Source organism: Dasypus novemcinctus, chromosome 11, assembly GCF_030445035.2.
Source record: "Dasypus novemcinctus isolate mDasNov1 chromosome 11, mDasNov1.1.hap2, whole genome shotgun sequence".
In the NCBI taxonomy this organism is placed as follows: domain Eukaryota; kingdom Metazoa; phylum Chordata; class Mammalia; order Cingulata; family Dasypodidae; genus Dasypus; species Dasypus novemcinctus.
In genome coordinates this window covers 99100783-99118087 of record NC_080683.1, presented here as the reverse complement: position 1 = coordinate 99118087, position 17305 = coordinate 99100783, and the positions used below count along the sequence as shown (strand labels likewise).

The window sequence follows — 17305 nt, the reverse complement described above, 5'->3', positions numbered from 1 at the left end:
GCAAAGCGGTATTTCTACACTATACATTATGGTTTCTATCGGAGTGCAAATGTGTCCTACTGTTTGCAGGATACAACTCGGGTTCTTTAAAGTGCCAAAAATGTCTCTTTCGAATACGGCCAATTTATTTCTCTAGCTTTCTCACCTCCTCTTTCTAACTCTACTAACTGAAGATCCTTAATATGCCAAACTCTCCAGACTTTTGCAAATCCAGTTTGCTCTTTCTCTGTGCTTCTTTCTTTTCCCCTTCTATTGAATAAAAATAGAATTCTGGGTTTCCACGGTACCTACCTGACACATTTCTTAAGCACAGCTCTCAATTACATTGCATTGTAATCGTTAATTTCTTTTTGTTTGGTTATGAAAGCCCCCTGTTCTTCATAGCTCCTAGCAAGGTGCTTGTTAAGGGGTAGGGGTTCAAAAAAGCTTAACTCCTTACACACGATGAGAAAAACAGCACTACAACATTTTATTACTATTCACTATGCAGTCGAAACTTTTCAGGCTACTTTCATTTTCACTTTCACAATCTTTCTTTAATCGTTCCTTTTCTCTTCCTTCTCCTAACTCACCAAATATAACCCTGAGTTATGGGCAAAGCAGACGAGACCCTTAGTTCCGAGGCCTGGGAAGGCCGTCAGGTGGCACTCCCTCTCATCTCGGAAGCCACGCCAGCGCGATGACGTCACGCGTAGCGTCGGTGGTAAACCTTCAGGTCCTCCCTTTCTGAGAGCCTTCCCGGATGTCTTTTTTGCCGTTAGTCCGGGCGGCCTGAGTTCTGTTGGTTCTGGACGCTGGCAACGACGGGTACCAAAGGCGGGGCCTCGCGGACCCCCGCGGACCCCAGCTTCTTTAAGGTGACTTGTTTTCGAGAGCGACGTGCGGACTGCCCAGGACCCGCCCCAAGCGCCTGCCTCAGTCTCCCGGGGAACGGCGCTGCGCGCCAGGTGGGCTGGGAGGGGGCGCGCGTGCGCGGTGGCGGCATCGCTGGGATTTGGGAGTAATGGGCGGCGGCGTTTGATTCTAACAGGTGATGGCCCACTTGTCCCGCGAAGACGAGGCGATGCTGCAGGCAATGCTGAGACAGTTGTTTCTGAGCGTGAAGGAGAAAATCACGGGTGCTCCCTCCCTAGAGTGCGCCGAGGAGATCCTTTTACATCTGGAGGAAACTGATGAAAATTTTCACAAGTATATTGCTTTTCCTATCTTATGTGAACAAATCAGCTGACCCAGAAAAGGTTAAAGGGTAGTTAGATAAAGAATGTTCATTTGAATATTGCTAAAATAATGCCCACGTTGGAGGTTCCTTTTTTTCTGTTTTTCCCTAACCGATGTTATTGATAGTTTTTTCTTATTTCCCAACGCTTCTGCATTTTCGCTATTTCTGCTGCCACCAACATACCCCAACCCCTCGATTTTTTCTCCTGGAGAACACAGTAACATTGATTGTAAACTAATCGTGTTCTTTTAAGAACAATTCTCTTATTTTAAGGGATTGCAGTTATTTTATCAAAAGGCAATGAGTTTCCAAGATCCCTGTTACCGTATTTCAATGGCTGCATTAATTATGCACTCTAGCACCACTGCAGTGAAAGGAAGAGGCAGACTTCCTTTGGAATAGCCAAGTTTCTGGAAAGGGTAAGGCACATACCCAAATGTTTGTGACACGTAAGGAATGTAAGGGCCATAAAAGTGGTTACAGAGTGCTCAGCATTTGGGAGCAGTAGAAAACATAAGTTTAATGGGGAAGGGGCCATTCGAAGTGTTTTAAAGAATTTATTTCTTTAGAGACCTGTTTTTATCTTTTGATTTGGTTCTTATAACTTATACCTGTCAGTTTTTAAAAGGTCAACTTTCCAGGTGTCTCAATTCATTGTTAGTAGTACTTTAATTGAGTAATTGCATTTCATTTTGATCTCTCAAAGGTGACGCTGGATTTTTTGGGGGGAGTGGGCGGGGTTATGTTACCTTTACTGACTCTTGGGTACCCTGAAGTTCTACTTATCTGAAATTCCTGCCGAATTCATATATAGACATCAAGAGATCCTTGAGCCCTTTGAAATTCTGCCCAAAACTTTGTGTTTACATGGAGTTTTATGAGGAGAGCATTTATGGTTTTCCTCAGATACTCAAGGGAGTTGTTTTTTTTTCCCTTTGGCATTTTTTTTTCCCCACTTTAAAAAAATTTTTTAAAAGATACTTCAATTACATAAATGTTACAGAGAATATATAAGGGATTCCCATATGCTCTGCTCCCCACACCTCCTACATTTTCCCACATTAGCAGCATCTTTCATCAGTGTGGTACATCATTGCACTTGATAAACACATTTTGGAGTGTTGCCACTAAGCATGGATTATAGTTTACATTGTAGTTTACACTCTCTCCCATTCGACTCTGTAGGTTATGGCTGGATATATAATGGCTTGTATCTGTCATTGTAATATCATTCAGGATGATTCCCAAGTCCTGAAAATACCCCCATTACACCTGTTTTTCCCTCTCCTTAACCGCAGAACATCCATGGGTCACTACCTCCACAGCAATGCTATTTCTTCCATTGCTAGAGTCACACTAAGTCTGTGGTAGAATAGTAGTAAGTTTTAGTCTATAGTTTGTTTCTCAAGGGAGTTTTTAAAAGTTTAAAAGGAATGCTTTGATACAGAATTTGTTTTGCTGGTTATACATTTGGTATCTTTTGTATTTCCATGATTTTCTTGTTTATTTCCTTGTTAAATCCATTTATAGCTGCTATTAGGTGATTGTATTCTTTATCTTGGTGATACCAGATCAGCTTTTATTGGTTAGCTATTATTTCTTCAACAGTGCATTATAGAAAAATGGGAACTTTCTCAGGTATAGGTTTAGTCATTATCTTAGTTTGCCAAAGCCTGCTAATGCAAAATACCAGAAGTGGGTTGGCTTTTACAAGAGGGATTTATTAAGGGAAAATCTTAACAGTTCTGAGTACATGAAATGTTCAAATCAAGGCACCATCAGAGATACTTTCTCATCAAAGTCAACTACTGTGATCCTGGTGTCCTGCCATGTGGTGAGGTAAGATGGGAGCAGATCTCTGCAGAGGTCCCTGTATTCCACTCAAGGCTCACCCTCTCTAGAAGCTCAGCAGTGGGCAGTCAGGCATATGACTTGTCTCTCCCAGCCTCAGCTGTTCTGCTTCTTGCTGAGCCTAGCTGTGAGCTATCAGGCATATAGCTCGTCTCTTCATGGCCCAGTCTCTTGGGGGCTTTGTTGCTCAACTTCAGCTAGTAGCTATCCTTGTGTCCTTTCTCTCACATGGCCAGGCCAAAATGTCAGAGCTCCCTTTTCTGTCTGTGGTCTTTCTCTTTGTGTCTCCATTAAGAGCGCAGAGACCCAACCCTTATTTATGTAGTCCAATCAAAAGCAGTCTAATCAAGTAATGTAATCAAGAGCCTTTAATGTAGTCAAAGGGTCTCACACCTGTAGGAATGGATTAGTTCAAGAATTAATCTTCTTTTGGGATTCACCAAATTCAAACTGTCATAGTCATTAATGTTTCATAATCTCATGTAATGCTAGTTTATCTCATACAAGTCCATATTAAACATTAAGGGTAGGATTTTATTTCTGATTTTTATTTCATGTGCAAATAGTTGCTTAAATAATTTTTAAATTACTGAGTCAGTTTTTGGTAGGATTAAGTACTAAAAACTTGTTCACTTCATTTACATTTTCAAACTTATTTGTGTAAAGTTTTTCATTAATAGCCTTATCATTTTAAAGTTTCCAGTACTAGTAATTATGCCCCTTTTTTATCTTTGTTTTTTTTTTTTTTTTTGTGCCTTCTTTTGTTCTTGACTTGTGAAGTTTGCTTATTTTATTAGTCTTTTCAAAGAACTAGCTTTTGGCTTTGTTTTTTCTTTCTTGTATTAATTTATTTTTCTTGTCAATTTCTCCTCCTTTTATTTTTCCCCTCTAGAAATTTTTTTTAAAACTGTTTTGGGATGAATGCTGAGCTCATTAATTTAAGCATTTTTCTTTTTTATTATAAGGATTTTAGGGCTACGTATTTCCCTGTAAGTATTGCTTTAGCTGCATTGGGTTAAAAATGGTTTCCCAGTTAAAGTTTTATTGTTACAGTTACTCTTCTTAAACAGTAGATTAAGTGCTTGCCAATTAACGTGCATAGTCTCTGTTTACTATTTACTAAAGAGCTTTATTTGTGGCCAGCCTTAAAAAATCCAGTATCCAAATATAGTGTATAGTCTTAAAAATAGGATTTATAACTGTCATTTGGCCCAGGTGCTCCTGTTTTGATTTTTTTTTCTTTTCACTGTCCCAGAACTCCTTGAACTCTTAATGTTCTTGATTCACTTAGGCATATTTTGCTTTCCCAAGTGTTTCATGCTTCTGATTTATCCATCTCCTCATCTCTGCTATCAGAACACTGATTCTATAAATCCACATGATGTCCTAATATTAGGAACAAAAACAACCTTTTCTAAAAAAGACATAAAGAGGAAACTGGTGTCTTTGGGCTATCGACATTTTTGTAAGAGGATAGTTATTAAGGCAATCGAATCATTAATAATGGAGTTTCAGGTAGTATAATGAAATAATATGGGAAAAATTTCAGTAATTTGGGGGAGGGGTGGACCACAGCGAAGGCAAAACAGCCCTATTTAGGGATTCGTCCCTGGGCCAGCATCACTACTTTATTTCTGCTTTCTATAGTGTCATCTGTGTTTCCAGCTAAAACTGTACAGTCTCTAAAAGATCCAAGTTCTCCGCCTTTTCTCCAAAAGTGACAGCAAGGTATTGAGACCTGTTGGAGAAGGGAGAGATAGGGAAGAGGACCTTGTTTTCATTATGTGTGTATGTTTTGTGTAAGTTTTTACACTCAGACTGGCTCAGAATAAAACAAACAGAGCTCTGTTTTTCAACCTTTACTACACTAGAATTAGCTAGGACTGTTTAAAAAAATAAGTACCACAAGTTAAATATCCTGATGTAGTTGGGGTCATGAGAAAGGGGAAGCAGTAGAGGCTAGACCTTGGTGCTTTTTTTTTTCTTCAAGTTCTCTATTTGCTTCTAATGTGTAGCCAGGTTTGAAAACCAGAGTTAGAATATGCTTATTTACATTTCAATGACAGTTGTATTACACTTTTTTTTTTTTAATTAGAAAGGTTGTGGATTTATAGAATAATCATACAGGATTCCCATACTCATACACAGTTCTTTTACAAATACTCACCAACCCTAATGATTGTTAAGTCTCTAATGCAGAGGCTTGCTTTTGCAGCCCTCTCATCTGATATATTTTTTGTTTGATGGCACACAATATGTACTGAATGGAATTTATTCTGTTTTACGAAAGAGTTTTCTAATGACTTAAAATTTATGATGGGAAGCGGATGTGGCTCAAGTGATAAGGTCTCCACCTATCGTATGGGAGGACCTTGGTTTGATCCCTGGGGCCTCCTGGTGAAAAAGAGAAAGTGTGCCTGCGTGGCGAGCCAGTGCCTATGTGGTGAGCCAAGTGCCCACCTGGTGAGCTGAGTGCCCATGTGGGTGCCTCGTGGTGAGCTGAGTGCCCATGTGGTAAACCAGGTGCCTGCGTGAGTGCCTGTGTGGCAAGCCGAGTGCCCACACAGTAAGCCGAGTGCCCGTGTGTTGAGCCAGTGCCCGTGCAAATGAGTCACGCAGCAAGATGATGACACAACAAAAGAGAGACAAGGGGAGAGTCAAGGTGTAGCACAGCAGAGACCAGGAACTGAGGTAGTGCAATTGATAGGGAACCTCTCTTCACATCCATGGCCCCAGGATCAAATCCCTGTGAATCCTAGAGGAGAAAGATGAGAAGAGAAGACAAAAAGAGAAATAGATACAGATCACACGGCAAATGGACACAGACAGCAAAAACAGCAGGGTAGGGAGGGGAAGGAAAAAAAAATAAAAAACTAAGAAATTTATCAACTTTGGTGTGTTTAAGTGGTAACTTCAAGGAAACATCAATTTTGTAAAGTGCTTTGCCTGAACAGAGATATTTCCAAGGATTGTGTATCTCCATAATTAATGAATACATTTCTAGTAACTGTTTATTATGTGTCAGAAACTTTATCTTTGACTTAAAAGGTTGTAGGAGATGTAAAATTTTTTTTCTATTAACCTTTTATAAACCAATATGTATTGAAGTTTTTCGTATAAAAAATATCATATCACCTATATTGTATTTTAAGAATTCCCATTATAGTGTTATGATTAATAATTTAAAATCACTGATGAAATACCTTTTATAAACATACCATTACTTATAATTTTTTCTATATATGATTAAAATTTTTTTGCTTGTTTGGATCGCTAAAAGGATGATTTTTTAATGCAAACTTGTACTAATTAGATTTTTTATATTCTTATGTTTTAATGGTAATCTCTATTTGTGTACATTTTGTTACAAACATTTTTAACATGTCAGAAATTCATTGTGGAAAACAAATTAGGTAAAGTTGGAGAGAAAAGAATGAAAAAGTGAATGTTCTTTTATTCATCTTTAAAATTTTCCTATGTAAATATGAAAAATTTTATATTTGTAGTAAAGCAAAATGATCAGGAACATTGTTATGCATTTTAATTGAGCTGCTTCTGAAATGTGGTGAGCTGAACTCGTTTTTTCTTAGTAACAAACAACTGTCCTCTTAGATTTTAATGTCCCTCTTTGAGGAATATTTTGAAAAAGATATTTTGCATACGTTTGGCAATAATGTCATTTAAACCTAATTTTTTTTTTTCTCATTAAATTATTTTTAAAGTAACAATGTTAGTGAAATATATGTACTAGATATTTGGTGAGGAGGGTAATAGTGTTAGAATACAGGAAAACACTGTATGAAATAAGCAACAGTTTTCACATTTCAATTATCAACACCATTATGTAATGGGAAACTATGGTTTGCAAGGATTAGGTATATTTGCCTAAGGTTACCAGGTTGGTCGGTCTAAGATTTAGAGCTTAAACCTGAAGCAAACTTGATTCATTGATCTCTAAAGGTAAAATATAGCAATTATAAACCTGTTTATTCATTTTACAGATTATACTTTTTAAAAATCCAGCAAATCCTCTTAGAAAAACCTTAAAATAAAGCTAATGGTTCACTTCTTAGAACAATGAATAGGAATAGCTTTCAATTAAAATATAAATTAGTGTAAGTTTTTTTTTATTATTGTAGTCCATGGCAGTGATAGCTGTATATTTTTATAATATAGTCTTGCCCTTTCCAGCACAGTTTGAATGTGTTGAGTTTGAAAATATTAACACAGAATGGTCTGCTATAAATACACTTCTTAATTAGAAATTTTAAACGTAGATATTAGCCAGAACCTGTAGTTGTCAGGGTACTGTATTGCTTAAGAGGAGAGGGTGTTGAGCAGTCAAACTGGCATCCTTCTTGCAAGTGCTGCTTGATCTGTGGTGATGTTTCATTTTGCTTGGTTTAGAAAAAAAAATTAAAGCAACATTAAAAAAATTGGAAGATAGCACATATAATCATTTTTCTAACTTTTATTAAAACATTGAAAGAAAACACCAGGCTCACATTCCTGCTTGGCAGCAAGTGACTGGAGCCTTCAGCAGGGTCCTGTCCTCTTGAATTAAGTACATCCTCTTCTTTTCTCACTTAAATATGGCTCCCTTTACTTTACCTTTCTGAGTTTACAGTCCCTGGAATAAGTATAGGGCCTATTGAAAGTCTATTTTAGGCATCATGGCTTTTACATTTACACTAAATAAGTAGAATATGCTACAACCCCAGAATAATTTCGAAAAACAATGCAATGAAAATGCTTGATGTAAATTTTTTACTTACCGTTGATCTTTTGGATTAGATATAGATGTTATAAGGACCAGATATAAGGGCTAGCTAGATTACAGTGTAAGCAACACAGTACTTGATTTTATAGTAGTATTTCTCCCAGCCTTCATTGCAACAATGTTTTTTTAATCCTAGGGTGTCATTATTGAACTTTCAGGACTTGTGGGGGCACTACCATGAATTCAGATGGTATAAGAACATAAAATAAATTGGCAAATGAGAACTTGAAGTCTTGAGTTCCTCTTACCTAAAAGTACAAGGACCCACTTGACAAATTGACTCAATTAATTTGGGATTGGAGGCTGTCAGAGTTTTTCATTTATTGGTCAGGGCTATGAGTCAGTAGAGCATCCTAAGGCCATAGACAGCCTGGCAATCCTCACATAATAGGAGATTTTTTTTTTTTTTCCAAGAAGCTTTTTATGAAAAAGAGCAGTAACTTCTTTGGGCACTATTCAACCCAAGGTTTCAAGGGGAAGAACAGGCAGAATCCTTTGGGATTCTTGGGTTCATTTAATTTGAAAGAGGAACCAAAACCTTGAAGCATTTTGATTGGGGTCTTCTGGGAATTATTACTGCATGAGGTCATAGGTAAAAATGATGTCATTGGAAAACATGTGGCTTTTCAAATTCCCAAAGAACAGATTACTAGGTTGTTTTTCTTTTTCTTTTTGGAAAGGTCTTAATTTTGAAGGTGTTCTCTTAACTTTCTTGAATACATTTTGTTAATGGATTTGGGTTATATTTCCCTTCTGTCTTAGGTAGGAAAATACCATTTGTGTTGCCTACAGGTTGACCTTTATGACAAAGCATACACAAAGTTAGATTTCTCAGCTAAATATTAAATTCTCCCAACTCTGATTAGTGGGACAAAGATGGGGTTGATAAAGCCAAGGGATAAGTTAATTCTGCCTTTCCTTAGTAGGTATTTATGACAGATGTAGAATTGATCTTCACAGAGGCTCTTCCTTCAGTTTCAGGTAAGTAACTGAGGCAAGCCTCATCTATTTCCCACTGAATGTGTAAGAGACCTGGAGAAAAACTGCTGGATCTGATTGTATATTCTTGCGCAGGATTATGAAGAGGGTCAAGATTGTCTTCAGGGGTCTTCCATTTCCTCTTTCCCCTTTTTTCCACTTTCAGTTTTTCTCCCTTTTTCCAGTTGGGCGAGGTTGGTTGTGAGGTCATAGTGGCTGGGCCGAAAGGATTATCCCAGGATCCTTTTCATTTTCAAAGACATTTCAAAGAAAACAATATTACTTTTATAGAAATTTCAGACATTCTGATCCTTGATCCAGATGGTTCCTGGGAATGAAGGGATGGTTGTGGTGGAAGGCCATTTTGGTTCTTCAAATCTCATCATGTACATCTGCCACTTCTGTTTCCGAACTACCTGGAGAACCCAGCAAGGGGTGTGTGGAGGATCTTTAAAGGATTCTGCCTGTTCTTCCCCTTGAAATCTTAGTCTTTGAATTCTTCTTCTTCTTGTGTAAATTTTCACCATTTTGTGTAGAATGTGGAAAAACTTGGTTTATAATTAGTAATATACAAATTAAGAAATAAGTTAACATTTAAAATGGATAGGAAGTTGGCTTGTCTGGGCAGATCATCAAGTAATATAAGGTAATGATGAAATTGTCAGAAGAAGCAAATACTGCTTATAGTGATAGCTTGTAAAGTAAGATCATTAGAGGCTTTTTTCTATGGCACATGAATCTAAGTTTTTGTTTTTGTTTTTCTTGGACTATGTTTCTGAAAATTAGTGCTTGCTATTTCTATTTAATATTGCAAGACATCAAATTTACAAAATAACTTCCTTTTCTGCTGTACTCTCTAGATGACAAATTTATTAAACCTTAGAAATTAGTAGCTAAACATTGTGTATAAACATTAAGTACCTATTACTAGAAAGAGACATTAAACGTATTACTAGGAGGAAAGCTAAAGATATAACATGGAACTGTATAACACAGTGAAACCTCATAAAATATGGGTGGTATTGCATATATAAGACTATTTTTTACAAAATGTAATACCAGTATACTAGAGAGAAGGAAACAGAATAGCAGTTATGTATGGCAGGGGAAGCATAGAGAGACTGAGAGATGATGAATTTTGTTTGTTTTTGTTTATTATTATTATTACTGGAGTAATGAAAATGCTCTAAAAATGATTTAAGTGATGAACGCACACCTATGTGATTATACCGAATACCATTGATTATACACTTTGGATGAATGTATGCCTTATTAATATGTATCAATAAAATTGATTTGTTAAAAAAGGAAATTAGATAAATATATTAATTAAATTTTTGCATAAATTATACCTTTAAATTTAATATGCCAGTTATAATTTTGAGAAAGTAAAATGTAATAGAGTTACCTCCTTAAATGAAAGAAATTTAAATAATATATAAATTGGTAAAAATATGAATATTATATTTATTCCTCTAATTCTCAATTTAACATTGCAAACGATTTCATTTTAATTAAATGTTTCTGAAATTTTTACGTGTCTGGGAGAGCTGGAGTTGTACAAATGACATGCAATTTGGAGGAAGGTGGACCTCAGTCAGTGAATTGGACAAGTCACTTTATCTGACTCTGTCTTCATCTGTTTTACCTATCTCCTATAGTAAATAAAATAATGTTAATAAAGTGCTTAGCATAGAGTCTGTCACTTGGTAGTCTCAAGTTAGTCCCTCATTTACTTATATACCGATCAACATTTGTGGTTTGTTGAGAGTACTGAGAGTGGCTTCATTTAAGTGGAGATGCCCTGATAAAGGGAATTGATTGATCGGGTATTTAAATTCCAAGCCAAGGAAGCAGCATTTGACCATGAAAGATAAGAGGCAACTATTAATTAGTTTTAAATTCAATTCCATAAATATTTTTTGAGGTGTTATGGGCATTACATGTGTGAGATATTGGCATAAGTAAAATGGTTCTAACTTGAAATAATGAAATCAGTGATTTTTAAAGATTATTATGACTATAGTATACAGAATAAATATGGGAAAGAGCGAAAGTGAGAAGGCAAGCAAGGTGTCTGCTGCAGTATTCATTGTGTGAGGTGATCTGATTTTGCACTGAATGACGGAAGTGGAAAAAAGGACAAAGTGATGATGCCAAGATGTGTGCAGGAAACGTTAACAAGTGTTAGTGACTGGATGCATTGGCTGAGGGAGGTGGGCATGAGGTGCAGGAGATGGAGATTCTAGTTAAAGAGCACTTCATAGTGTCAAGTCTGAGAGTTCTGAAAATTAGTGCTGTTAGTACAGAAATGTGGCTGGTATTTGGGAAGAGGAGGGTTCTTTTTCTCTACCCTTTCTTTTTACTGTTTCTTTTTTCCCTTTCAGAAGGGAATATAGGAAGAATAAGAGACCATGTTTGTAGGGGAAGGGAGGTAATTATTGCAAATTGCTACTCTAAATTATTAATAAGCATTCAAGTGATCACGGAACTAACTGCTAACATTTAGAAAGGATATGAAAGTTAAAACTGACACTGACTTCATTGGAAATGAAGAGATATACCTTTGTCCAGTGCTATATTTCAATCCAAGTGTTTATAAAGTCTCTACTATATATAAAGTATTGTGGGTGATCCATGGACAAGTGAGTCTATCCTGTTTCCAAGGATATAAAAATCTGAATTTAGACATGGTAAGGAGCCAAAGAGAAGATAAAACAGCTTATATGACTACACACAAGACAGAATATTTTAAGTGCTAAGAGTGCAGTGTACTGTTGGGGGAGAAAAAACTCATCAGAATTTAGGGAATTAGGATTGGCTTTCATTAAGGAGGTTGCATTTTAGGTTGTAAAGGATGACCCTTCTGTAGGAAGTGATATGGAAAAGCCCTCTAAGTGGGCAAAATGATATTGTCAAAGGCATCAGGAAAAGAAAACATGCAGTGTTAGATATGTGTGGGGTAGTAATGCGACCGACCATAAGTTTGGTTGGTCAAGTTAGAGTCTAAGCTTAAATGCCAAGGACAAAATGTGCCTGATATTTAATTATAATGATAGTAATAGTAGCTACCACTTACTGATAAATTTATGCCAGGTGCAGTGTTAAGTGCAGAACATGTATTATCTAGAATCCTTATAATGATTTCCAATATAAAGATGTTCCCCATTTTATAGAAGGAAAAAACTAAAGCCCAGAGAAGATATATAATTTGGGAAGCCTCACACAGCTAGTAAGTGGGGGAGATAAAATTAAAAACTAATGCTTTTGTGACTCTACTACAGCAGGGCCTGCTTATACGTGTCATTTGGACTGATACTTGGTCTTAAAGTAAGTCATTTAATACAGAGCTACATAAAATGATAGCTACATATTTTAAGTATTTTTAATGTAAAGCCAATAGTGCATTTACCAATATTATGGGTGAACACTGCTACTTTAAGTAGAAATCTGCTGATCAGAGTCTAAGGATTTTTAGATCATTTAAAGCCATTTGAATACAGAATCCTTCCTGATCAGTGGTTCTTGAAATAGGGTCCTGGGACCAGCAGTTTTAGCAGCAGCACCACTGGGGAGTTTGTTAGAAATGTAAATTTTTGCACCACAAGGATTTAAGAAGCCCTTCAGGTGATTCTGATCTATGCTGTAGTTTGAGAACCACTGATTTATAGGTTGCTTTTACTGTTGTTTAGCTAAAGGTTACTAAGATGTGGACATTAATTTGCTGGCAGTGGGAAGGGAAAGATAGTTGTAGAGGAAGAATTTGTAGAATTATAGAGCTTGTTAACAATTAGATATTCGATATAAGGGAGAATATTGTGGTTAAAGATATTTGAGACTTTATGCATAGATGTCTTGTTGAATGATGGCACCATTAACAGAAAGGTGTAAATCAGGGGAGAAGATAGTTTGTATGTAGATGGGTAGGATGATAGATTTGGTTTTGGTTATCTTGACTTTGACATGGTAGAGGAACATAAAGTGACCTTGTCAAGTAGGCAGTTGATATAGTGCTCTGGCATTTTGAAGAGTGGTCAATACTGAAGAAAGCTGAAGGAATTTTTTTCTGTCTTCATATTAGGTCAGAAATTGAAGCTATGGGAGCAGAGAATACGTTTGCCAAGCTCCTTCCTTTTAATCAGATAGTTTACAGTTACAAAGTTTAAGTTTTTGTCTTCTGCCTCCTTAATTTTTCAAGTAATGGGATGGGATGATCATCTCCAAGTTACATATAAGAAGACAGACTTGCTAAGGTCACATAGCTAAGAGATGGTAGACTTAGAGCCGGAGAACAAATCTTTTTGACTCTGAGCCAGTAATTTGGCTAAAATACCACATGCTTAATGCCAAGTATCTCTACTTGAATTTTGTGGCCTGCACTGTCCAAGGCACTGAGTATCCCTCTGTGTTCCAGTAAGCAATGATTATGTTCAGAGATGAGGAGAATAAGGCAGGGAAGGAAATTCCAGTCAGCATCAGTTAAAATCGAAGATATCCTCTGGCTTCCTGGCCGAAGTGGCTTTTCCTTGGAGGGCATTCAGTCGTTTAATACATATTGGATAATACATATTGGATTGAGGAGTACATGATGGGTACCTTAATGGATGCATAAGTAAATGACTCAGGGCTCTTCTCTATTGCATATATGCGAGGTCCTTACATGGTGATGTATTTGAACTGGAAGTCTTGAATATAAGGACATTTACAACAGTGACTTGTAACTTATCATTGTCATTTGGAAGAACACACTTTAACCTTTCAGACTAATGATCTTAATTATAATTATTGATTTTTATTTTCAGTTACTATGCTTCATAAAACAATTTGCTATCAATTATCCACGTAAACTTCTCTTTTTAAATATATTCAGGCAAGAGCTGATTACATGTCAGAGTTACCATTTCAAACTGTATTCAAAACTCTTCTGTTCTTATGATCAGGGTTTTACTTTTTCCTATTTATTCTTTCAAAATTTTATTTTAGTCTGGTTTTTCCTCTTTAGCTTGGATAATAGTGAAACATTTAACAACTGCTTTCCAGCCCTTAGGTATCACCCATTAACATAGAAGCATAAAATAGAAATGTGAAACAATCCCTAATACATCAGAAGTTGGAATTTCCTTTTTGTTTCCCCAAGGTCATCTTTAAAGAATGATCTTTTTAGTTGTTCTTGATAAAAACGAAACAAAACAAAATTTCAGATGAGCTAGATGATTTGAGGTAAATGACCAATTTAATCCCAGTTTAAGGTAAGAAATCTGAATATGTCACAAACTTTCTGTGCTATTTTTCTGATTATGATTATATGTGCTTATGATATTTACTGCATCTATTTGTTGACTTAATTTTTTAATTTTTTGTTTTATTTACTTTTTGTATCTTGACTTAATTTTTCTAGAGCAGTTTTAGGTTTACAGAAAAACTGCACAGACCATATAGAGAGTTCCCATATACTGCTTCCTTTTTTCCCAAGTATACAGTTTCTCTTACTATTAACAACTTGCATTAGTGTGGTAAATTGGTTGTAAATGATACATTATTAGTAACTAAAGTCTACATAGTTTATTTAAGGGTTAACTTTTTTTGTTGTATAGTTCTGTGGGTTTTGACCAATGCATAATGTCATATATCCACCATTATGGTATCATACAGAATAGTTTTACTGCCCTAAAAATGCCCTGTGCTCTACCTATTCATCCCAGCCCCTCTCCCTAAGAAGTATGAATATTCTTGGAATCATACAGTATGTAACCTTGTCAGACTCCTTTCTGTCACTTCACAGTGTGCATTTACAGTTCCTCCATGTCTTTTGGTGGCCTGATAGCTCATTTCTTCTTATTGCTGAATTAAATTTCATTGTGTGGATGTACCAAAGTTTGTTTGTTTATTCATTTACTGAAGAATATCTTGGTTGCTTCTGATTTTTACCTATTATGAATAAAATTGCTATAAACATTTTTGTGTAGGTTTTTGTGTGAACATTAAGTTTTCAACTCATTTGGAGTTGAAAATGAGTTGCACTCATCTAGGAGTGCAGTTTCTGGATCATACAGTAAACCTAGGTATACCTTTGTAAGAAACTGCTAGAATGTCTTCTAGAATGTCTGTACCATTTTGAATTTCCTCTGGTAATGAACAAAAGTTCCTGTTGCTACACATCCTTACCTGCATTTGATGGTGTCCGTGTTTTGGATTTTAGTTATTCTAATAGGTGTGTAGTAGTATCTTATTGTTATTTTAATTTACAATTCCATGATGACATATGATGTTAGGCATTTTTCATATGCTTATTTGCCATCTGTATATATTCTGAATGTTCAGATCTTTGTCTATTTTTATATTGGGTTGTTTGCTTTCTTATGTTGAGTTTTAAGAGTTCTTTTGTATATCTGTTTTGCAAATATTTTATCCCAGGCTGTGGTTTATCTGTTTATTTTATTAAACTTTTATTTTTAAAATATTTGTTTCAGCTATGAATTTGTGAAATACCTTAGACAGCATATATGCAATGCTTTGGGTTCTATGATTGAAGAAGAAATGGAAAAATGTACTTCTGATCAGAATCAGGGTGAAGAAATTGGTTATGACACAGTTGTACAGCATGTGACTAAAAGAACTCAGGAATCTAAAGAGTAAGTATGTACATAATAATATTTTAAAGTAATTTTTCTCCTGTCAGTGCTCCTTGATAACACTCTTTTTCTCATATTGGCTAGAATGATTCTTTAAAACAAGAAGTCATATATCACTCTTCTGTTCAGAATTCTCTGAAGCCTTCCCATCTCATGCAGAGTAAAATCCAGAGTTCTTCTTGTGCCTACAAGATCTGCATGAGATTTCTGCTTTCTATCCTACCTCATTTCTTACCGTATTCCCTCTTATTCAGCTCCAGCCCTACTGGTCTCCTTGCTCTTTCTCAAACAAGTCAACCCAGGCTCTCTGCTACCCAGAATGCTCTTTCCTCAAATATCTGCATGACTTGCTCCTTTATTTTCTTTTTAGGTCTCTCTTCAGATGTCACCTAAGTAGAGAGGCCTTCTCTACCTCACTGTGAACAGTAGGCTTTCACTGTTATTTTATTTTTCATTTATTTTTCTTCTTAGCACCTATTGCTACTGATGAATAAAGTACAACATACGTGTTTGCTTTTTCATTCTTATTTTCAGTGTCACCCCACTAGCATGTAAGCTCTACAAAGGCAGGTAATTTTATCTCTTTGTCTATTTCTGTGTTCTTAGTGCCTAGAAAAATGCCTGGTACATCTTAGATCCTTAATAGATATTGAATGAATTAATGAAATTGTCTCTCTCCAATATAATCAGTTTTTTGTAACTGACGTTTGAAATAATTCTGATTTTAGCAATAAATTGTTTTAATTTTCTTGTTTCTAAAGCAAATACCATGCAATGGGTTGGCTTAAATAACAGAATTTATTGACTCACAGTTTTGAGGCTAGGAGAATTCTAAAATCAAGGTGCCAATGAAGGTGCTACTTTCTCTCAGAAGACTCTGGCATTCTGGGGCTGGCTGCCAAGTGATCCTTGGTCATTGGCTTTTCTGTTGTATGGAAATACAATGGCAGCCTTTCCTGCCGTCTCTCTTCTTCTCTGGGTTCTGTTGATGTCCCACTTCTGGCGGCTCTTTCTCTATCTCTGTGACCTTCCCTATAACAGCTTTAGTAATAGGATTAAGACCCATCTTGATACAGCTTGGCCACACCCTAACTGAAGCAATCTAATCAAAAGGTCCTCTTTACAAGAATTCACACATACAGGAATGGAATAAATGAAGAACATCTTTTTTTTCTGGGGTACATAGCTCCAAACCACCACATTATTTTTCTCTTTTGTTCATCCCTCATCAATCTTATATTCATCACACATTTAATGAGTAGCTACTACATGTTAAGTGTTAAGTTCTGGGACTATAAAGATGAATAACATCTCCTGCCCTCCAATAATTTGTATCATTGGGAGTTTAACCACTGAAATAGAAACTTGAAATTAAGAGTTTCAATACAGTATATGGTTAGTACCATGGTATATGCAAAAGGTCACATGGGAACATAGAGGAAAAGTATATTAGCATACATGTTAAGAAGGTATAAGCTAAAATGTAGTAGCTCAAACAAGACGGTTTTTTCCTCTCTTATGTAACAATTCAGAAGAACATAAGTGCAGGGTGGGTAGGCAGATCTGCCCAGCATGTTCATCTAGGATTTTTGGTTCCTTTTATTTTGTTGTTCCAGAATATCCTAAGGCAGGGGCTGGTGACTTGTCTTGGGCGGTACAGTTGTTTCATATAGGAACCCAATGTGGAGCTTTTCTCCTAGTTCCCTTTTTGGGGTCTTTTTCACTGTATGTATTCATAGATTGTTCCTTTTTTCCTTTACTTGTGTTCTTAACTGCCTACTAATCTACTATGAACGTCCAAGGGCAGGAATTGTGTGGTATACTCATGTTTGACTTTCAACCCTT

General features: G+C 36.1%; 1 protein-coding gene across 2 annotated transcripts in view; it reads left to right on the top strand.

The window, feature by feature from the left end:
• The first annotated feature begins 681 nt into the window (after nt 1-681).
• TBC1D32 (TBC1 domain family member 32) overlaps nt 682-17305 on the top strand; it is a 251432-nt gene continuing 234808 nt past the window's right edge. Inside the window, exons 1-3 of one of the 2 annotated variants that reach the window (XM_058307341.2) lie at nt 682-857; nt 1031-1188; nt 15299-15460. In XM_058307341.2, the coding sequence (XP_058163324.1) occupies nt 1034-1188; nt 15299-15460 (317 nt within the window). In that variant the 5' untranslated portion in view covers nt 682-857; nt 1031-1033. The remainder of the gene's footprint in view (nt 858-1030; nt 1189-15298; nt 15461-17305) is intronic. The other variant, XM_058307340.2, reaches the window with a different exon arrangement.